General features: G+C 38.7%; 1 protein-coding gene across 1 annotated transcript in view; it reads left to right on the forward strand.

Moving 5' to 3' along the window:
- Positions 1 to 23,389, forward strand: part of FBXL13 (F-box and leucine rich repeat protein 13) — a 304,871-nt gene extending 281,482 nt beyond the window's left edge. Inside the window, exons 17-19 of the mRNA XM_007945197.1 lie at positions 6,113 to 6,247; positions 22,522 to 22,685; positions 23,203 to 23,389. Coding sequence (XP_007943388.1) covers positions 6,113 to 6,247; positions 22,522 to 22,685; positions 23,203 to 23,389 — 486 coding nt within the window. The remainder of the gene's footprint in view (positions 1 to 6,112; positions 6,248 to 22,521; positions 22,686 to 23,202) is intronic.
- Positions 23,390 to 23,721: the final 332 nt, after the last annotated feature.

The following is a 23,721-nucleotide window of genomic DNA, read 5'->3' on the forward strand; positions in this document are numbered from 1 at the left end:
CAATAAGAGAAAAGAGAGTAGGAGAATAATGAGGGAAAAAATGGGAAAATTACATAATGAAAAACAAGAAATGAGGTTAATCATGAGAAAGAAAAAAAAATGGGAACCAGGAACAGGGAAGGAAGAAAAAGCTGAAAACTGAAACCTAGGAAGGGAAGAATAAAGAATAATAATAAAAGGATGAACAGTAATGATAATAACAATATTAAAACAGACAAAAACAAACTGAGTGGGGGGAATATCTGGGCAGGGTGGGCCAGAGCACCTAGGCTCCATCAGAGCACACAGACTGGAATGGAATTCCTGCCAGCCCAGAAGGTGGGTGGGAGTGAGGCATGGCTGCATCTCCGTTCAGCAAAAGGGTGTGGGGTCTAAGAGTAACAAGGGGAATATTGCACCTTTCCAGTCGTTCGCATCTGGAATGTCCTTGCAGTTCTGGCAAGTGGATCCTATTCTTTAGACTTCTGTCACTTTAAATATCCAAAATGGTTGAACCACTTGTAAACATTCAAAATGGCTGCTCCCTCTGGAAAGGCAAAAGTCCAAAGCTCAGCCCATCTCCTTCTTTGCTGCATCCCCTTTTCTTCAGCTACCAAGGCAGTCCTCCATGCAGCCCCTGGTTAGCAGGGCCGATTTTTAGGTTAATCTTAGGTCCTAACACCACTTGGCAACATCCAAGCTGTCCATGCTGTTAGGATTGCTGACAGACTGCAACTCCGTATGTCTCCCTTTTTGGTATTTTCATGCAGGTTCTTTTACTAATTGGAGTTTAGTCCACTTCCATATCCTTCCTTTCAAAACTCAGGGCTTCAGGATTATCTTCTGTATTCTAATTGGTTCACCTTTTCTTTGTTGAAGAGGGTCTGTGCAGTCTGTCTGCTTATTCCACCATCTTACCAGAACACTTCTTTTTTTATATATATATAACTTTTTATTATGATTTGGGTAACACTTTACACAGCAAATTGGTTTTCCATTCAACAAATCATACCCATTTTGATTTGTGACATTGACTGCAATCCTCACAACATTATCAACACTCTCCCCACCTCCTCCTTACATTTACTGTTTCCTTTCATTCTTTCCTATGCCTTCCTGACTTCTGAGCTTTATCCCTGGACAAATGCTGCCCTTTTGATCTTGTATTTTTGATTGTTTCAAAGAATGAGTAATGCCCAGTTGTTACTGTTCACCTTATAGGCCTGTTCATTGTTTGGCTGAAAGTTGTGCCATAGAGTTGAGTTTGTTTCTAGGTTTGAAGGCTGTCTAAGGGCTATAGTTTGGGGGGTTCCACCAGTCTCTATTAGTTCCAGTAGTTTTCTTGTTCAGTCTCTGGGATTTTCTATGTGTAGGATCATATCATCTGCAAACAGAGATAGTTTTACTTCTTTGCCATTTTGGATGCCTTCTCTTCCAACACTTCCTTGTCTTATTGCTTGGGATAGGACTTACAATACAATATTTAATAGGAGTGGTGATAAAGGGCATATGTGCCTGATTCCCATTGACAGGGGGAATGTTTTCAGACTTTCTCAGTTGAGAATAGTGTTGGCCATTGGTTTGGTGTATATGCCCTTAATTATGTTAACCTTTTTTCCTTCTAATCCTATTTTGCTGAGTGTTTTGATCAAGAATAGGTGTTGGATTTTGTCATATGCCTTTTCTGCATCAATTGATATGATCATCTGGTTCTTCTTTTCCTTTGTTTTATTTATGTGGAAAATTACATTGATTGTTTTTAATGGGGAAACATCCTTGCATACCTGGTATGAATCTCACTTGGACATAATGTATTATTATTATTTATTTATTTGATATATTGCTGAATCCTATTGGCTAGGATTTTGTTGAGAATTTTTACATATAGATACAATATCATGACAGATAGTGGTCTATGATTTTCTTTTCTAATGGTGTCTGTGCCTGTATTTGATATCAGGGTCATGCTTGCTGCATAGAATGAGTTCAGTAGCATTCCATCTTTTTCTATGCTCTGGAATAATTTGAGGAGAATTGGTCTCAGCTCTTTTCTGAATGTTTAGTAGAACTCACCAGTGAAGCCATCTAGTCAGGACATTTTTTGGGGGGGAGTTTTTTTTTAATGGCCTGTTCAATTTCTTCTTTTGTGATGGGTCTGTTCAAGTTTTCTACCTCAAATTGTGTTAGTTTGGGTAGGTAGTTTTTAGAAATTTATCCATTTTTTCTGTTTTCAAATTTTTTGAAACAGTTTTCAATAGTATTCCCTTATTATCCTTTTTATTTCAGTAAATTCTGTTGTGACATCACCTATTTAATTTCTTATTCATGTTGTTTGCATCTTCTGTCTTTTCTTTTGTTAAATTTGCCAGAGGTTTGTCAATTTTATCAATCCTTTCAAAGAACCAACTTCTAATCTTGTTGATTCTATTATTTTTTTAATTTCATTTCCTTCTGCTTGAATCTTTATAAAATGTCCTTTCTTCTACTGTGTAGGATTTTTCTGTTGTTCTTTTTCTAATTCTTGGAGTATTGGGTTAAGGTATTGATTTTGGTTCTCTTTTCTTTTTTGATGTATGCATTTATTGCTATGAATTGTCCTCTGAGAACTGCTTTTGCTCTGTCCCAATATTTTTGTATATTGTGTTTTCATTCTAGTTTGATTCAAATAATTTTTTGTTATTTCATTTTTTATTTGTTCTATTACCCATTAGTTTTTAAGCAGGGTGTTCTTCCATTTTCATGTATTTGATATTTCCTTGATCTTCCTGTTGTTGATCTCTAATTTTATAGCATTGTGATCTAAGAAGATGCTTTGTAGTATTTTAATGTTTTTTAATTTATTAGGGCTTGCTTTGTGGCCTAATATATGATCTATTCTGCAGAATGTTCCAGGTGTGCTGGAAAAGAATGTGTACTGTGGAGCTGGATGGAGTGTTTGTATATATTTGTGATGTCAAATTGGTTGATTGTGTTGTTTAGATCTTCTGTATCTTTCTTGAGTTTCTTTCTAGTTTTTCTGTCCTTCATTGAAAGTAGTATATTAAAGTCTCCTACTATTATTGTGGAGTTATCTGTTTCTCTTTTCAATTCTGTTATAAATTTGATTTATGTATTTTGGGGCTCTTTCATTGGGTGTGTAGATATTCATCATGATTATTGGATTGACCTCATTATCAATCATTATATAATGTCCTTCCTTGTCTTTTCAGCTGATTTTTGCCTTAAAATCTATTTTATCAGAAATTAATATCACCACTCCTTTTTTTTTTCCCCTGTCATTCACTTGATATATCTTTTTCCATTGTTTGATTTTTAGCTTGTTTTTGTCTTTGTGTCGAAGGTGTGTCTCTTGTTGACAGCCCATTGGTGGGACATGTTTCTTTATTCATTCTCATACTCTCTGTCTTTTGACTGGTGCATTTAATCCACATATATTCAGTGTAATTCAATAGGTATGAATTTACTGCTGTTATTTTGCTGGGGTTGTTTGTGTGTGTGTGTGTGTGTGTGTGTGTGGTGCTGATGGTTGCTTTGTTTCATATATTTTTCCATGCCGATTTCATTTTGTTTACTGATTTTCTTATCATTTTCTTTGTTGCTAATGTTTTAGTGTTGCAGTGCAGTGAATTACTTGGTATGGCCCTTCTAGCCATGGTCTTTGTGACTCCCACCAAGTGACTGGGTGGGACTATGTAAATGTGAGGTGCTTGTTGCTCACAAAACTGATTGGACAGCTTGCTAATAATGTAAATAAAGTGCACAGCACCCTCGTAGGGGTGAGATCATGCAAATAAGGCATATGGATCCCTAACATGAGGATTGGTCAGTTTTGCTGTCCTGTTAGGTTTCAAATAAGCCATCCCAGAGGTGGAAAGAAGAGAATCTCACTATCATCAAGAAAGAAGAATCTGGAGTGAAGCATGTCCTTTAGACATGAGATCGCTACACTGAACCTCTTCAAACTGGGAGACAGAGAGCTGTTACACCAGAGATGGTGAGAAGCAGTGGCAGACAAATGGCAGTGGCAGAACCAAGAGACTAGCCAAAAAAGAACAGTGGGTTTCCCACCCCATGGAGTGAAAAAACTGAGTGCCTTTGGGTGGGAGGCTTGCTAGCAGAGTAGGATGTCTCTGGGCATTTATCAGTAGAGCTAGGCCCACTAACCCACAGAGTGAGAAGCTGAGCACCTTAGGGCTGAGGCTTACTAATGGAGTGGTGTGCCTCTCCAGAGCTAAAAGAGCTTTGTAACACTTGCCTAAGTAGGGAAGAGGCCAGGCTGAGGGAAGGGGGCCAGAGACAGACCTGCCTTCAGGCATGGCTAAGGGGAAGGTGTCCTCATAAAGAACTCTACTCTAAGCATTCCAGATCTGAATTGTAACCTTTTACCTCCCTAACAAACCCCATAATCAGGAGTATTATCTGTGAGTTCTGTGTGGCAGTTGCAATGGATTATCAAACCCACTAAAGAAGTAGTGAATCCAGGGAAGGGATGGTTGGAGTTACAATTGGTAAAAAGTTTGGAAGGTGGAGGTATGCCCAACCTCCACCTCACAGAATCAGTCTTGGGCTGGTGAAGTTGATCTTAATCCTCTTTTGCCCTTGTGAAGTTAGAAGAGGTCAGACACCCACACCACACCCTTTTTGCAAGTGTTTACTAAATCTTTATGATTTTCTTCTTTTTTATTTTGGTGATAAGCTTTCTTAATTTTCTTTCAAGTTACACTATAATTTATTATTACCTTCCCAAGTGTAAAACAATCTGTTTTATCTTGATATATCACCTTGACATCCTCTCCATTTGGAAGTTCTTTAACTACACCATTTATTCATTCTTTTTGCTTTGTAGTTGTCTTTGCTAACAAATTGATGTCTGTGGTTCTCCATTTTCAATCTTATAGGTTTATTTTATTTTTGTGAATTCTTTACATTCTTAAAGACAATTTCTACTCTTCTTTATTAATGTAATTTTACAACTAGTATTAGGTTACTTTTGTGTATCTTTTTTTTTCTTTTTCCTTTTGTAATGGCTAAGTTGTAATATTTTAAACAATTATTTCATCTGGATTCTTTTTATCATTCAGTCTTTTTTTTTTTTACTAAAAAGTATGTTGTTGTTATGTGCCGTCGAGTCGGACCCAACTCATAGTGACTCCTCCTTGGGTTTCCGAGGTAGTATCACTACAGAAGTAGATTATAGGAATAAAAATTAAGAATGGCTGTGGTAGAGGGAAGAATTCTCCAATCATTTCTAGGCCTTTTCCAGCCCTAGAAATTTAAGATTAACAATTTACATTTCAGATAATTGTTTGTCATTGTTAGGTGCTACTGAGTCAGTTTCAACTCGTAGTGACATTATGTACAACAGAATGAAATACTGCCTGGTCTTGCACCATCCTCACAATCATTGCTGTACTTGAGCGCAGGATAGATGTTTTGCCTAATTTAAAGAAGAGGAAACTGAGGCTTAATTTTCTAAGGTTTCAGAATTAATAAATGGTAGAAAGAAAATAACTCAGGTCTGTCTGATTCCAAAGGCTGTGCTCTTCACATCATTATATTATACTGTCAACACTGGACTGTTTGTCATCTAATCCTCACCTCCAGATTTTTTTTTTCCTCCACCCATTTGGGTGAATATAACACTAATAACCATGACAGTATCAGATAAATTTCATTAGAGCTAACTTCAGGAAAACCAAATTCTATGATGCAAGAGTTTGAATATTATTAAGCTCCTTAGCTGGTGTGTAAATACCTTTTGTGCAAAGAGATTTTTGATATAATGGCTTTTTTTTTTTTGGCAGTAAGATAAACACCTCTATATTTCAGGGACTGAAATACCTGCTATGCAAATTACTATGGGTAAGATGGCTTTTTAAAAAAAAAAAACAAACTCACTGCCATCAAGTCAATTCTGACTCATAGTGACTCCCTTTGGGTTTCTGAGGTGGTAAATCTTTATGGAAGTAGATTGGCCAGTCTTCCTTCCATGGAGTGGCTGGTAAATTTGAACCTCCAACCTTCGGTTAGCAGTCAAATGCCTTAGGCACTGTACCACCAGAACTCCTTAAGAAATATTTGAACAAAAAACAAGGAAAAGGAAAACTAACCTTTAACTTTGGAATTCTTGCAGGCATTCTGCAAAGGCTCACTGATCTTGGAACACTTGGATGTCTCTTACTGTCCTCAGCTGTCAGATGAGATTATCAAAGCACTGGCCATATACTGCATTAGTCTCACATCTCTGAGCATTGCTGGCTGTCCAAAGGTATGTGTAGGAGTCAGAGCTCAGACAGGCCAAATTGAAGCACTGCCAAAGAACCCAAGTAGGGCAGCTTTTAGGGAATGGCCTTAACACTGAACTTGTTTACTTTGCTATGTCTAAGGCATTCAAGTTTATTTCCTTTCCCCAAACTGAGAATAGCTTTATGATTTCATTTGTGTCAAAGAAGAATTTTCAAAAAGTTTAAAACATAATCTCTCAAAAATATAAAACATGTGCCAAATATTAAATAATTAATGAGTGTACCAGCAGAATGGAAAACCTAAAGCATTAGAATAAATTGAGTATTACAGACATTGAAGAAGGAATGTTGGAATATAATTGTTAGGTTAGATCTAAAATTGATTAATGTCCTACAAGGCAATAAAACCATAATCTTGGAGTTATATTTTCTATAACTAGACAGAAATAATTTGCGTCTCTCATAGAAAAAAATATAATAATCAATAGTAAACAGTATGTCAAACAAAAGTAATGTATAATTTCCTAGGGAATTCTTGTGTGGGCCAGTTAAACAATGCCTCAGTATTACATTGAAAAGGTAGATAATCATAATCACCTTTTTGTCTTACTTTCAAGTTGTTGATAATTTTTCTTCACAATCTGTTTACAAAAGAAATACATATTCATTGTAGTGAATTTAGACTATGTAGAAAAACATACAGGAAAAAGAAAAACATGCTGTCATTCCCCCATCCAGACATAACCATTGTTAGCATTTTATACTTATTTTTCTAGCAATCTCTTCTGTGTACAAAAAGATTAGAAATAATTATAGAAGGCATTTGTTTTGTCTTTTTTTTTTTTTTTAAGAATGGAATCATACATTGCAAGAGTGCATCTTAACCTACTTTCTTTTTACTTAATGTACTACTATGGGTATATTTCTATTTCAATAAATAGAGATCTCATGTACTGGATTAATAGGGCAGATTGAACATACACATGTAATTTTGTTCCCTCTAGAACCTTATCAAAACTATGGCAGAGGGACAAGGGCCCATGTAGATAGGGAAAAAAGGAGACGAGACAAGAGTAACAAAATTTTGGAAGCTTGAAAATAGCCGAACTAATTTAGTAGAACTGAGACAGCTTGGAATCCCAACACAACAATAGAGAAAGCTGAGCAGCAGTCTGATGTACACTAAATCTTCAAAATCCTCAGGACTTTGGCAGCAGCATATACTTCTGGAACTGGGTTAAGAGGGAGATCAACAATGCTCATGGAAGCAGGAGTCAAGAAATCAAACAACATATTGCATTGGACAAATCGGCTGCAACAGACTTCATTAAAGTGTTAAAAGCTACTGTAGGGAAAAACCACTCAGATCTTAAAGGAAGATTCAGAGGTTTTATTTAGCAGTCGAGAGGCATCTGGATGGGAAACCACCACCTCACATAAGTGAAAATGTAGCAATTTCAGAGAGTGGGTCCTGAGCAGGACCAGATATATGGCAAGAAACAAAGAGATTACAGTAAAATCATAAGTTAGTTTTTGATCAAATTTATAAAAGGGAGGGTTAAAAAGTGGGGAAAGGCTCCAATGGATACAAATGCTTAGATATGCTTAGGTGGGCTACAAAGATTTCTTACAATGTACACTTTTCAGAACAGGTTATAAAAATGTCTAGGTTGATGTAAAACACTCCGTGGGGCCAGAGCTGGTCATAAGAATTAATGCTAAGGCTCTTATCTAGAAACTCGTTGCTCGAGTGAAACTTTCTTGGTTACCTGGGAAACGCAGATAACGAGTTGATTGTCCAAGGTTTTTTCTTGGGTCTTTGTTTCTATATCCTTATCCTGAAAGAAGTATTTCTTAAGGCCATTTTACGCTTATGTATCTTTGTCAAAACTTCATTCCTCAGGATCTATTCTTTCCACCTCCTGGCTTGACCACAGACAAAACATTCCACTAGTTATTTATGGTTGCTGAACCAGAGAAAGTTCTCAAGGACAGGCATCTGTGAAAAGTGTCATCCAATTTTGCTGAAAGCAGCATAAACCTGGGTAATTCAGGCATTTTATTTTTGATCAAAAGTTTTAAAATATCTCTTTTATAAAGCAAAGATGTCACTTTGATGAAAGGTGAGCCTGACCCAGTTCCTCAATTGCTTATATGCTTGTGAAAGCTGGACATTAAATAAGGAAAACCAAAGAAGTTTCATTATGGTGTTGGCAAAGAATATTGAATATACATGGACTGCTAGAAGAAAGAACAATTCTGTCTTGGAAGATTGTAGTCTGTAAACTGTGGTGGAATTTGCCATGAGCAACTAACTAGCTCCTGATTGTTAAAGTTATTCACCTGGGGTATTTCTGTTGCAAGTGGCCTGAAGCAATCTTGGGAAGTTCACTCTATCTCAGGTGTAAAGAATTCTGATGTTGGGATTGGTTAGTTTGGCCACTCTGCCAGCCTCAAAAGGAGCCCTTCTAGAGACAGAAGGAGTCTCTCTGACTGCTGGTTGAGAAAGATGTGAGAGACATGAAAGAGACACACTGCTGAGAAAGAGATGTGAGAGACACACATTGCTGAGAGAGAGCCATGCTATGAAGAAAGACTGAGAGATACTGTCAGGTGAAAGACGGCCAGCTGAGAGATGGCTGGCTGAGAGAGACTGACTGCATTCCTGAATTTGAGTTGTAGCCTGTTGCTTCCCTGATTAATCCCATAGTCTGTGAGTGGTGTCTGTGAGTTCTGCATGGCCACTGCAATGAACTGTCGAACCCAGCAGAGAGCTGGTGGGTGGTGTGGGAGGAACAGGTGGTGTCAAGGTTAGTAAGAGGGCTGGGGGGTGGGGGCATGTCTGGACTCGTAAGAACAGGCTTTGGGCTGCTGATGGTGATTCTGTCCTCCTCTTGTGGTTAGAGGTGATCAGAAGTTGCCGCCTTCCTGCCCCTTTTGCAAGACCTAAAGATTGGAGGTTTCCCAACAAATAATCCACCTTCCTGTAAGCCTGTAGTAGAGAAGCCCTACATCACGATTCACACCTTTCAGTCAGTATTTATCAATCAAGAATTACCAAATATGAGGAAAGCCTCTAGAGTTGAAGATAAAGACTAAAACAAATTAATAGGAAAAACTTGGAGGAAATGAAATATGCAGAGAAAAAAAAACTAAAAATAATAATTAATTAAACATCATAAATTACAAGGTCATCAACAACTTTGTTCTTTATTGCACACACTGATGGGCTTTTATTTACTAAAACATCCCCTCACCTCTCAAAAGCCCTTGCACTATAGCTAGTCTACAAATTTACCTTCTCAACTGTTCCATTTTTGTATTGAATGGTTTAAAAGAATGATGTTAAAACCTCCTAATTCTTCTACAGCTAATTGTGCCACAATAAAGAGGGGGTGACAATGAAGGAAAAGATGTGGTAAACCATGACAAAATGGAGCCAGAGAGTTTACAGCAAAACTTTTTAAAAATAACATACATGTTTAGAATTAGGGAAACCAGATGTCTTCCTGGTCAGCATCACCTACTTAATTTGATTTTATCTACTAGTATGCTAGCTGAGCTTCTTTCAAGGGCAAAAACATCCCAAGTAGGGAAATATGTGGAAGCTGCAAGGACTCTTACTCAAAGGAAGTCACAATGCTAGCCTAGACTTAAGGGGGAGGGAAACAGACCCCACTTTTTGTGGAGAGGAGCTGCAAAGCATTGAAACCACCATGCACATATGCTCACAAATAAATAAACATAAAGCAACAGAGCTCTTAAAATGGCCAAATACAGCGTAATATCCAAGGATATGATTCCCCCAGAACCTCCCACTCTCTTGCATGTGTATCCCAAATATTTTCATTATATTTAAAATATTCTTCCTCACGAAAGTTCAGTGATTTATCTATAAGCCAGAGCAAAAACAGACACTGCCCTTTTTGGTCTTTCAGGGCAAGTCATTTTTACTTATTTATTTTAACTGCAAAATCCATTAGTTTATTATTAATTACTCTGAGAGTAAATATTTTACATTGCTGTGATCCATTACAATCATTACATAAAATAATGCATTTTTTCCCCTCACTAATAATATATTAAAAAATGGCCATCAAGTCAATTCTGACTCATAGCAATCCTATATAACAAAGTAGAACTGTCTCATGGGGTTTCCAAGGTTATAATCTTTTTTTTTTCTTTAACTTTTATTTTGGTGAAATCATATACAAGACATTTGCTGACATAACAACTTCCACATGATGACATTTTTCATGTTGTGCCACCGTTATTGTTATTCTTTTCCGAAATACTCCACCACCATTAGCATAAGCTCAATGCGCTGCAAACAAAAGCTTCCCTTTTCCCCCTCTCTCCTACCCCTGGTAACCACTAATAATCTTTGGTGTATATATATATATATATATATATATATATATATTAACAAAGTTTCCTTCTATGTATAAACCTTTCCTTGATTTTTACAATAGTAAAGGAGCTCTGGTAGCATAGTGCCTAAGCACTTGACTGCTAACCAGAAGGCTGGTGGTTCAAACCCACCAGCCACTCCTCGGAAGGAAGAAGGGGCAATCTACTTCCGTAGTGATACTGCTTCGGAAACCCAAGGAGGGATCGCTATGAGTCGGCTCCAACTCAATGGCACATAACAACAACAACAACAGACTAATAAAAAATTTGTCTTTCTGTGATTGACATATTTCACTCAGCATAATATCCTCCAAGTTCATCCATGTTATGTGGTGTTTTGCAGATTGTACATTATTCTTTAAGTTGCATAGTATTCCATTGTATGTATGTACCACAGTTTGTTTATCCATTCCTTGGCTGATGGGCACTTTAGGTGTCTCCATCTCTTTGTTATTGTGAATAGTGCTGCGATGAACATAGGTGTGCATGTATCTATTCATGTCCTGCCTCTCACTTCTTTAGGATATATATCTAGGAATGGGATTGCTGTATCAAATGGTATTTCTATTTCCAACTATTTAAAGATAATCACCATACCGATATTCACAGTGCTTGTATCATTTTACAGTCCCACCAGCAATGTATGAGAGACCCAATCTCTCCAAATCCTCACCAGCATTTGTTATTTTCTGTCTTCTTGAACTTTGCTATTAACGCTAGGGTAAGATGGTATCTCATGGTTGTTTTTATTTGCATCTAACTAATGGCTAATGGGGAGCTCTGGTGGTGTAGTGCCTAAGGCATTTGACTGGTAACCATAAGGCCAGTGGTTCAAACCCACCAGCCACTCCTCAGAGGGAAGACTGGTCAATCTACTTCTGTAGTGATACCGACTCAGAAACCCAATGACCCTGATTGGGCAATGTACTTCCGTAATGATACTGCCTCAGAAACCCAATGGGGGTCACTATGAATCAGATCTGACTTGACAGCAGTGAGTTTGGTTTGGTTTGGAATGGCTAAATGATCACGAACATTTCTTCATGTGTTTGTTGGCTGCCTGAATATCTTCTTTGGTGAAATATCTGTTCATACCTTCTGCCCATTTTAAAATTGAATTGTCTTTTTGATGTTGAAATGCTGGGGTACCCTATAAACTTTAGAGGTAAGTCCTTTGTCCAATATGTCATAGATGAATTTTTTTCCCCATTCTATAGGTTCTCTTTTTACTCTTTTGGAGAAGTCTTTTGATGCAGCATGTAGAATTTAACTTTTAGATGGTCCCAATCATCTAGTTTATCTTCTGCTGTTTGTGCATCTCAAGTCATTTTTTCAAATAATATTTTAATTGTGATTTGGATGAAAGTAATAGCTCTGGTGGCACAGTGGTTAAGGCATTTGATTGCTAACCAAAAGGTCAGTGGTTTGAATCCACCAAGTACTCTGTGGAAGAAAGATGAGGCAGTTGTGATAGCTGAGGTTGTGTGTCAACTTGGTTGGACCACAATTCTGAGTGGTTTAAGCAGTTGTGATGTGCTTAATCCCATGACGAGATTGGATGTATATGATTTGAGCAGCCAATCCACTGAAAGGAAGTTTCCCTAGGTATATGAACTGCTTCCTATATATATGGACATTATGGGAAAAACAGAGAACCTTTTGTGGATCTCGATCTGTTGTGTTGCCTACAACTCTCTGTGAGTAAACAATCCACCATTCTGCCTGGTGATCTTGGATTTGTCATCCACCAAAGTCAACAGCCGGTAGGTATACTGCCTGCCAACCTTGAGCTCATCAGCCCTGCAGCTGCGTGAGTCGGGAAAAGGCTCCAATTTGACGACTGATCCAGGAATTTGGGTCTTGTCAGCTTCTATAACTGTGTGAGCCATTTTCCTAAGATAATTTTTTTTTCTCTATGTATATAAGCTTTACTGGCTTTGCTTCTCTAGAGAACCCAGCCTAACACAGCAGTCTTCTTCTGTAAAGACTTAACAGTCTTGGAAACCTTATGAGGTAGTTGTACTCCATCCTATCACAACAGCAGTGAGTTTTTTTATTAGGGTCACTATGAGCTGGAATTGACTCAATGGCAGTGGGTTCAGGTTTGGGTTTGGGGGTAAAGTTTACAAAGCAAATTAGTTTTTCATTCAGCAATTTATACACATTTTGTTTAGTGACAATCACTGCAGTCCCCATCATGTAACAGTACTCTTCCCACTTCCTCCCTGTGTTTATCATTTTCCATCATCTTTGTTTTCTCTTCCTGCCTTCTTAGCTGCTATTTTGATCTTATAATGATTGATTGTTCTAAAAAGTGTGCAGCTCCCTGGTATTACTGTTCATCTTATAGACCTTGTAGGAGCTCTGGTGGTGTAGTGCCTAAGGCATTTGACTTCTAACCAAAAAGCTGGCAGTTCAAATCCACCAGTCGTTCCTCAGAAGGAAGGTTGGGCCATCTACTTCCGTAGAGTACCACCTCGGAAACCCAAGGAGGGGTTGCTATGAGTCAGATCCGACTCGATGGCAGTGAGTTTGTTGATAGACCTTATAAGACCTATTGTTTGGCTGAAAGTTGAACTATGGAGGTGAGTTCAGTTCCACTTGAAGGGTGTCTAAGGGCCATAGTTTCATAGGTTCCACTGGTCTCTATCAGACCAGTAAGTGTGGTCTTTTTTATGATTTTGAATTTTGTTTCACATTTTTCTCCCACTCTGTCTGGGATGTCCTATCATAATCCCTTTCAGAGCAGTCAGCAGTGGTAGCTGGGCACATCTAGTTATTCTGGTCTCAGGGTCATGGAGGCTGGAAATCATGTAGTCCATTAGTCCCTTGAAGTGACTGATTCTTGCATCTTGGTTTTCCTCACTCTGCTTTTCTCCAGGTGGGGACAGACCTCAAGCAAGTCATTTCTTACTGCATGCAGTATAGTAAATCACATAGTGTGGCTTTTCTAGCCAAAAGTCTTTGTAAACTCCATAGTGGAATTTGCTGTGAGCAACTGAGTAGCTCCTGATTGTTAAAGCTATCCACCTGGGGTATTTCTGTTGGGAGCAGCACAAAGTAATTTTCTGGGAAGTTTGCTTTCTCTCAGGTGTGTAGAACTCTGATGTTGGGATTCATTGGTTAGGACGACTCTGCCAGGCTCAAAAGGAGCCCCCCTAGAGGCAGAAGGAGTCTCTCTGACTGATAGCTGAGAAAGATCGGCTGCTGGGAGAAATGCACTCTGAGAGATGTGGTAGAAACACACACCACTGAGAGAGAGATGCAAGAGACACACACTGCTGAGAGAGCAATGTGTTACTGAGACTGCTGGCTGCTGAGTGAGATGGCTGGCTGTGAGAGACTGAGTGCATTTCTGAACTTGAATTGTAGCCTGTTGTTTCCCTAATAAACCCCATAATCTGTGAGTTCTGTGTGGCCACTGCAGCAAATTATCAAACCCAACAGAGAGGTGGTGGGTGCTGCAGGAGGAACAGTTGGTAAAAGGGCTGGAGGGAGACAGCAAGAATAGGCTTCACAGGAATAGGCCTTGGCTAATGATGATGATTTTGTCTTCCTCTTGTGGGGTGAGAGGAGGTCAGAAGACAGTTCCTCCCTGCCCCTTTGCACTGCATTAGATTTTCATTGTTAACATACAATGAAACCAATTGTTACTGACTCAAAAAGTCATTTTGTGAGCTACTCAGACTCTTTTCTTGCTGCCTGTGATAAAGTTTTGTATAAACTTGGCTGGATCATGATTTTCAGTGGTTTAGCACTTATGATGAAGTCCAACATAATGTAATCACCTCAATGATGTGATTTGCTATGAGCAGCCAATCAGGTGAAAGAGAATTTCCTCAAGGTTGAGGTCTGCTTCCAATATAAATGGATATCTTGGCAAAGCTCTCTGGACTTTTGCCCAGTCTGGATCCTGCATCTGGTTCTTCATCATCTGATTTCTAGTTCTTTGGACTTGAGCCTACAGTCTGCCATCTTACTTGCTGATTTTAGATTTGTCAGCCTCCACAGCCTGTGAGCCAAGAAGCTTGCCATTTGACCTGTGATCTTGGTTTCATCAACTCCTGCAGCTACATGAGTGAAGAGAAGCCTCCAGACTGACAACTGATCCACGGACTTAGGATTTGCCAGTCTCTACAACCACATGCACCATTCCCTTGAGATAAATCTGTCTCTGTATATACACATATATAAGCTTCACTGGTTTTCCTTCTCCAGAGAGCCCAGCTAACACACTACCCATGTTTGAGGCATTTTTCTTTTTCTTGGGATTGGGATCATCACTAAAGGTGCTATGAATTACTTGACTTCTCATACAATCAAAACAGGCAATGAAACTCAACAACAGAAAGACGAGCTACCCAATTAAAAAACAGGCAAAGATCTGGAATACATATAAATGAAGAAGATATATAAATGGCCAATATTCACAAGAAAAGACGCTCAATATTATTAGACATTAAAAACCAGTAAACTCAAACCTGCAGCTATTGAGTCAATTCTGACTCATAGTGGCCTTCTAGGATAGGGTAGTATTACCCCATAGGGTTTCCACAGCTATAAATCTTTATGGAAGAAGACTGCCACATCTTTCTTCCACAGAGCACCTGGTGAATTTGAACCACATAGTGGCTAAAGCACTTGACTGCTAACCAGAAGGCTGGCGGTTCAAACCCACCAGCCACTTCTCAGAAGGAAGGTTGGGCAATCCTACTTCCGTAGTGATACTGCCTCGGAAACCCAAGGAGGGGTCGCTATGAGTCGGGGCCGACTCGACGGCACATAACAACAACAACCTTTAGGTTAGCGGCCAAGTGCTTAACCACTGTGCCACGAGGCCTCCTCCTTTAGACATTAAGGAAATGCAAATGCTCCTTCACACCTAGTAGCATGGCTAATATCAGAAAGAATGGAAAATAGCAGTGTTGGTGAGGCTATGAAGACACTGGAATTGTCATGCATTGCTGGTGGAAATGTAAAATGGTACAACCTCTGTGGAGAATAATTTGGCAGTTTGTCAAAAAGTTAAACACAGAATTATAATATGGCCCAGCAATTCACTCCTAGGTATGTGCCTATGAAAAATGGCATGGCAAGAAAGGCTTCCAACCTCCTCTAACTTCTTGAGGGGAGAGAAGGCAGAGGTCAGACAGGCCTCTACTCTCCAACCCTTTTACCAATTCTGACACCAACCATCCCTGCCATGGCAATCTACTTCTCTTCTGGAGTTGATAATTCACTGCAATGGCCACACAGAACTCACAGACTATACTCACAATTATGGGGTTTATTAGGGAAGTAACAGGTTACAATTCAGGATCAGAAATGACTCAAGATACAGTTCTTCGATCAGGACAGCCTTTTTTCAGCAGTGCCCACTGGCATACCTTTCTCTGGCCCTTGCGCTTTCAGCACCATGGCCCCTTGGCCTTTTGGCCTCACATCCTCTTGGCCCCACAGCCCATGGCTCTGCCTGCTCAGACAAGTGTTACAAAGCACCCCATGCCTCCAGTAAGCCTCAGTCCACAGGCACTCAGCTCTAGCTGCATGGGTCAACAAACCTAGCTCCACCAAGTGTCCAGAGGCATCCCACTGCTCCAGCAAGCCTCCTACCTGAAGGTGCTCAGTTTGCTCACTCCATTGGTCCAGAAGTCCACCATGCTGTCTTGTGGTTTTGCTGCCTCTACTTCTTTCTGTCTCTGGTTTTACAGAGTTTTCTGTGATCTAAGAGGTTCTAGCATAGCAAACCTGGGTCCAAAGGAAGTGCTCCCCTCCCCGTCTCTTCTTGGTGGTAGTCAAGTTGCCCCTTTCTGCCTCTGGGATGGATCATTAAAATGACCAATCTCCATATTAGGTTTTCATACACATTATTTGTATGATCCCACTTCATAATGGTGCTACACCCCTTATTTACATTATTATTAGCAAGCTATCCAGTCCCCTTCATGGAGCACAAGCACCTCTTATTTGCATAGTCCTACCCAATCATTTATAGGAACTCTGGTGGCATAGTGCCTAAGGCATTTGACTGCTAACCAGAAATCTGGCAGTTCAAACCCACCAGCCACTCCTTGGAAGGAAGATTGGGCAACCTACTACCATAGAGATAACACCTCAGAAACCAAAGGAGGGGTCGCTATGAGTCGGATCCAACTTCACGGCAGTGAGTTTGGATTTTTTTTGGTACCCAGTCATTTGGTGGGATTTACAAAGACAATGACTAGAAGGGCTATATTAAGTAATTCACTGCACTGCAATATGCAAAAGAATTCAAAGTAGGGACCCAAACAGATATGTTCACTGCAAAGGTGAAAACAACTCAAGCATCCATCAACAGATAGATGGATAAACAAACTGTGATACACCTATACAATGGACTATTATTTAGCTATAAAGAAAAATGAAGTTCTGATACATGTTATGACAGGGATAAACATTATGCTGAGTGAAATAAGTCAATCACAAAAGGACAAATGCTGTATGAGACCAATATTATAAAAAGGTTTACACACAGAAACATTTTTTGATGGTACCAGGGAATAATGAGAGGGCAAGGGAGGGAAAATCACTAGAGAGTAGATACGTATTAACTTGGGTGAAGTAAAAGGCATTATACAATAAGGGAGAGTTCAGCACACTATAACCAAGGAAAAGGAAGACAATGGAAGGTGCACAAGAGTTAAAAACAACAAAGGTACTATTATAACACAATCCTGCAATAACAGTAATAACAAACAGTGATCAATGAATGGATACATAGGTAGACATGCAAGCTGAACAGGTGTGGAAAGGCAAATGGGATTACATTCATGATTATATATAGGTTTGATAGAGGAAATTTCTATATATTTATTTATGTGCTGCAAATATATCCATGTATATAGTAGTAGAGCATACAAGGGGCAAAGTTAGGAAAACTTCTTAACCATAACCAAACACCATGAGGGACAAGTCACTGAGCTTAGGGGCTTAGGATCATAGACTGGCAGACATCTGGGTCAACTGGCATAACACAGTCCACAAAGAAATTGTTCTATATCCTGCTTTGGTGAGTAGTGACTGGGGTCTTTAAAGCTTGCAAGGAGCCAACTAAGATGCAACTATTGGTCTATCCCTGTGCAGATAAAAGAAGAGTAAAGAAAATCAAAGACTTAAGGAAGTAATTATTCCAAAGAACTAGTGGATCTCACAAACCACAGCCTCCACTAGCCTGAGACAAGAAGACCTAGATAGTGCCTGGCTACCACTACCAACCACTCTGATTGGAATCACAACAGAAGGTTCTGGACAGAGTGGGAGAAAAATGTGGGACAAAATACAAAATCATAAAAATGACCGAACTTACTGGTCTGATAGAGAGTGATGGAACCCCCAAGACTATGTCACTTACACACTCTTCAAACTTGAAAGTGAACCCACCCTGTGGTTAACCTTTCAGCCAAACAATAAATCCAAACCAAATCCACTGTCATTGAGTCAACTATGACTCACTGCAACCCTTTAGGGCAGAGTAGAATTGCCCTATAGGGTTTCCAAAGCTATAAATTTTTATAGAAGCAGACTGCCTCATCTTTCTCTCATGAAGTGGCTGGTGAGTTTGAACTGCTGACCTTTTGCTTAGTAGCCTAAAGCTTTAACCACTACCACCAGAGCTCCATAAACAATGCAAACATTACCATGGAGTTGCATCTGACTCATAGCGACCCTTCCTTGGGTTTCCAAGGCAGTATCAGTATGGAAGTAGATTGCCTAACCTTCCTTCCGAGGAGTAGCTGCTGGGTTTGAACCACGAGCCTCCTGGTTAGCAGTCAAATGCCTTAGGCACTATGCCACCAGAGCTCCTCCAGAGCTCCTTAGCCAAACAATAACAACAACAACAAAAAAAAAAACAGACAAGTCTATAAAGTGAACAATAATACCCATGAGGAACATATTTTTCAGAACAATCAACCATACAAGATCAAAATGACAGCATTTGTCCAAAAACAAAGCTCAGAAGTCAGGAAGCAACAGGAAAGAAGGACAAATGGAAGTGGGGAACTCAGGGAGGAAAAGGGAAGAGTACTGTTACACTGAAGGGACTGCAACTAATGTCACGAAACAAAATGTGTATAAATTGTTTAACAGAATACTAATTTGCTCGGCAAATTGCCACCCAAGCCACAATTAAAAAGAAAAAGAAGAAGAAAGTGTTGGTGTGGATGTGAAGTAACTGAAATCCTCATGCATTGCTGGTGAGAATGTAAAATGGTGCAGCCTTTGTGGAAAGTAATATGGCAGTGCATCAAAAAGTTAAGCATAGAATTATAATATGACCCAGCAATTCCATTCCTATGCATATACCCAAAAGAACTGAAAGGAGGCACTCAAACAAATATGTTCATTGCAGCATTATTTATAATGGCCAAAGGTAGAAACAACTTAAGTGTCCATGAATGGAGAGCATACCTATATAATGGAACATTATTCAGCCATAAAGAAGAATAAAGTTCCGATACGTGCTCTGATATGGATAAGCACTGAAAACATTATTTTGAATGAAATAAGTCTGACACAAAAGGACAAATATTGTATGATTCCAGTTACATGAAATATTTAGAATAGGCAAAAGCATGGAAACAGAAGTTTATTAGTGGTTACCAGGGGCTAAGGTGCTTAAGAAGCACTGAGTTTCTAGTTAATGTGATGAAAGATTTTTGGAAATGGGTAATGGTGACAGTTATACAGCACAGTGAATGTAGTTAATGCCACTGAATTGTACAGTTAAAAATGGTTACAATATTTAAATGTATTTTGTTATGCATATTTTACCACAATAATATTATTTAAAAAGACATCAAAGAAAAGTACAGCTAAGCAAACATCAAGGACAATGGTCAAGCTCTCTTTTTCTCTAATAAAGAGTCTATATATATATGTATATATATATATATCAGAAGGAAGGTTGGGCAATCTACTTCTGTAGTGATACTGCCTCAGGAACCCAAGGAGTCCGCTATGAGTCGGATCCGACTCGATGGTAGTGGGTACAATGTGGTACTGTGGTCTTATCAAATATATTTAAATTCAGATCCCTTATATAGCAGAGAGGATGAATAAACATAATAACTACTAATTGTTGAGCATTTACTAAATGCTAGTCACTGCTCATGTATATCATCTCATTTAATCCTTATGACACTCTTGGGTAACTTGAAGTTCAGAGAAGTTAAGCAACTTGTCCCCATGGCCACAGAACTAGATAGTGGCAGAGCTGACATTCAAACCAGAGTAAATACTAGTAAACAACATGGAAAAAGATTCAACATAATAAAGAAATGAAAGTTAAAACATGTGAGGTATCATTAGGGAGCTCTGGTAGCGTAGTGCATAAGGCACTTGACTGCTAACCAGAAGGCTGGCAGTTCAAACCCACCAGCCACTCCTCGGAAGGAAGATGAGGCAATCTACTTCCGTAACAACAACAACAAATCATATCCTTGGGAGCTCTGATAGCATAGTGGTTAAAGCACTTGACTGCTAACCAGAAGGCCAGCGGTTCAAACCCACCAGCCACTCCTCGGAAGGAAGGTTGGGCAATCCTACTTCTGCAGTGATACTGCCTCGGAAACCCAAGGAGGGGTCGCTATGAGTTGGGGCCGACTCGACAGCACATAACAACAACAACAACAACCAAATTATATAATATTTAGTGGTAATACCCAGTAGGTGGCAGAGATTCAGTGAAATTGGTTATATTACAGATGGTATTGTACATAAATACAATCCTTTTGTGAAGCAATGTGAAAATATATAAATAACAGCTACTAAAACACTTACGCCATATGATCCATTAAATTCACTACCTAGAATCTTATCCTGAGGGAAATGATTCACCATGTGGAGAAGACACTCACGGTCATCACAAGGTTATATAAATAGTAAAAGAAATACCAGAATGACCAGAAATATGGAAATGGTAAATTATTATATGCCTATTAAGGGAAACATTTTGCAACTACTCAAGATTGTAAGTATGGAGACTGTGAAGTAGTATGGGAATACATTAGTGTGTGTGTGTGTGTGTGTGTGTGTGTAAACATGAAGCAAAATTAAATTAAGTACTATATTTACAATTCTGTTAATTGGGGGTGAGGAGGAGGTGCATGAAGACCTAGTAAGAAAGATTTCAGAATATTAACAGTGGTTATATTATGATGATGAATTTATGAATATTTGTTTTTCTTTTGCTAATTTCACTAATTTTTTGGTAAAGTGATTACATTATCTTTAAAATATGAAATAACTTTTTAAAAATATAAGCTAAAATATTTTTCAAGGTATCAAACCTAGCTGACTTGGAAACAGCATAACCTCTGGCCACTGGGGGGTGAGATCAGGGCCATGTGTCTGTGATTTTAGAATGTAACCAGTCATTCTATCCTTAGTTCCCAGACCCCAATCCATAAACCTCAACAATATCACCTCAGTCATTGAATATCTTGAGCTTCTAATCTACAGGAAATGCTGGACTCTTTTTTAGCTTTCCTCTTAGCTCTGGTGACACAGTGGTAAGACATCTGGCTGCTAACCAGGTTGGTAGTTCAAACCCACCAGGTGCTCTGCAGGAAGAAGATGAGACAATCTACTTGTGTAAAGATTTACAGCCTTGGAAACCCAACAGAAGTCACTATGAGTTGGAATTGACTCCATGCCAGTGGGTTTCCTTCTTTCTTTCCTGGTCTTATCAAATAACATCTAGCACTCTGAGCACACCCAGACTAGACATTTCCATCACCTCACTGTCCTTCCTTTCTTCTCCATTTCTGAGAGCCTTTTTTAATTTTTTTTTTTTTTTTCCCAGTAACATCAGATCCCCAAAGACCCAAACAGTATGGCAAGAATGTCTGGAGGCATTTTTGAGAGAATCAGTTGTGATGTTTGTATGTTAAATCTTGGTCCTGAGCAGGTTCTGGAAACAGGACATGCTTAGACAATGACATCTGTTTTTCTGAACTGAAAAATGTACTTTTCAAAAGCAAGATTTGTTTCTGCCTGCTTCTCTCAACTTTATGTCAAAAACAAGCAAGCTTTGTAGTTTTTTGTTTTAAATATTCAAACATTTAAAATAAGAAAAGTAAATCTGGTTGGAAAATAATTCCTTTGTGAACAGTAATCTAGGTGATTCTGTAGCAATCCTTAGTTCAGTTTTAAGTTCAAAAGTTAGTCCCTTACTAAGTGAAATGATCTAAGAAATAGTGTAGAATTATTTCTGCAGAACCTTGGGGCTAACTCCCAAAATGTTGGAACCCTTAGAATGTCTTAGATTGAGGTTCATGCAGTCTCTGTGGCTTCTGCTCCTCTTTCTCCCCCTGCCTGCAAGGCTTGTCTTATCTACTTGTCCATTTTCCAAAAAAGCTGAAGTCACCCCACCTTCTTACATATAAGCCATCAGAGAGCTCCAGACCTGTATTCAAGGCAACCTGAGCCCGTCTGCAAAGTAACTTCAAGATACATATTTTATAGAAATTGTTATTAAACCTATGCTTCCAAATTGACACCTTAGAATCAATTTTAACTTCAAAGCCAAATCCCTCCCCAGAAGCATTTCATAAGTTGTTCATATCTGATGCAACAAGCACTAAGAAAGTTTTGATGAAGTTTCCCATCCATACCAGAGTATTCTACAATGAAATTAAGAACACATTCACAAATTCTGTTAGTACTACTTGAGCATATATTTTCTTTATGACTTTATTTGGAAACAGAGGTGAACCACTAACTTGAGTTACAAGTGCACCATGTGACAAGCTGGGTGAAGAAGCATCTGTAAGGGTCCTGGTTTTGTTCTTTGGGAGGGATGAAGTTCATCTAACTAACTAGTACTTAACTTTGGCTATGCATTCAGATTACTGACTCTGCAATGGAACTATTATCTGCAAAATGCCATTACCTGCACATGCTGGATATCTCAGGTTGTATCCTGCTTACTGACCAAATCCTTGAGAACCTCGAGAGAGGCTGCAGTCAACTCCGGATCCTTAAGATGCAATACTGCAGACTTATTTCCATGTAAGTATGTACCTGAATATGAAAAGCTTTGAGAACCACTTTCTGAGAAACAGAATTATGACTGTGGCATTCTTAATACATAGTGCTTTTCAGAGTTAGAAAATTTCATTTTATTTTTTGCCTAATTGAAGTCAACATTTGAGTTGAACCAAGTAAGCTCTCTTCCCAAATGATCTTTGTGGTTCCATATCCATTGCCTAGTAGCCATTCTACTTTTAAACTATGCTTCTTGTAGCATTATCTCTAGCTCTTCTACTCTTCTTTTACCACACCCAGGTAATCTCCCCTAAGAGTTAAGAAAATAATCTGATTAAACCAGTTCACAATGGTAAATTACTAATAGCTCCTTAACTTCTCCTACATTATCTGCTTGATAATTGTTAAGATAATTAGAGATTTCCTATAAAATTTAGAGCTTAGAATAAGATGTTCTGACTTGACTGCTGCAGTCAAGTTTGAAAATTCTGCACTAGGGATAACTTCTGCGATAAACTAATGCTAATCACTGTTTTTACAGGGAAGCAGCTTTCAGAATGTCAACTTTAGTTAAGTACCAAGAATACAACCCCAAGGACCCTCCATATTGGTTTGGCTACGACTGTGAAGGCAAGCCTCTTAAAGAACAACAAAAAACAACATCTAAAGATGACTTAGACTTGACATTTAATGACTCAATAAGCAGTAGTGAAGAAGAAACAGCATAGGCTTCAGCCTCAAGCAGAAAGAACAAAAAATCTAGAACTTGGCAACTATTCTCCACTTTTTACTAGCTGGACTACATATGTGCCTAAATACATCATTAGCTTTTCTATCTAAATAATCATGATTAAAAAAAAATTAACTTAATCAAACAAATAATTTTGATGAGATATTAGATCTACGGTTATGGGTCTATGAAAACAGCCCTGAGAGGTGAGACTTTTTTGACAAGGAATTTAGGAGCTTCTCTTTTAAGAATGAAAAGAAAGCAAAAAGGACTATATAATTCAAATGAGAGTTTGAGCCAGGGCAGTGACTTTATAATAAAGGCTCACAG

The sequence above is a fragment of the Orycteropus afer genome, unplaced genomic scaffold, assembly GCF_000298275.1.
Source record: "Orycteropus afer afer isolate SDZICR_OR568_19922 unplaced genomic scaffold, OryAfe1.0 scaffold00007, whole genome shotgun sequence".
Taxonomy (NCBI): domain Eukaryota; kingdom Metazoa; phylum Chordata; class Mammalia; order Tubulidentata; family Orycteropodidae; genus Orycteropus; species Orycteropus afer.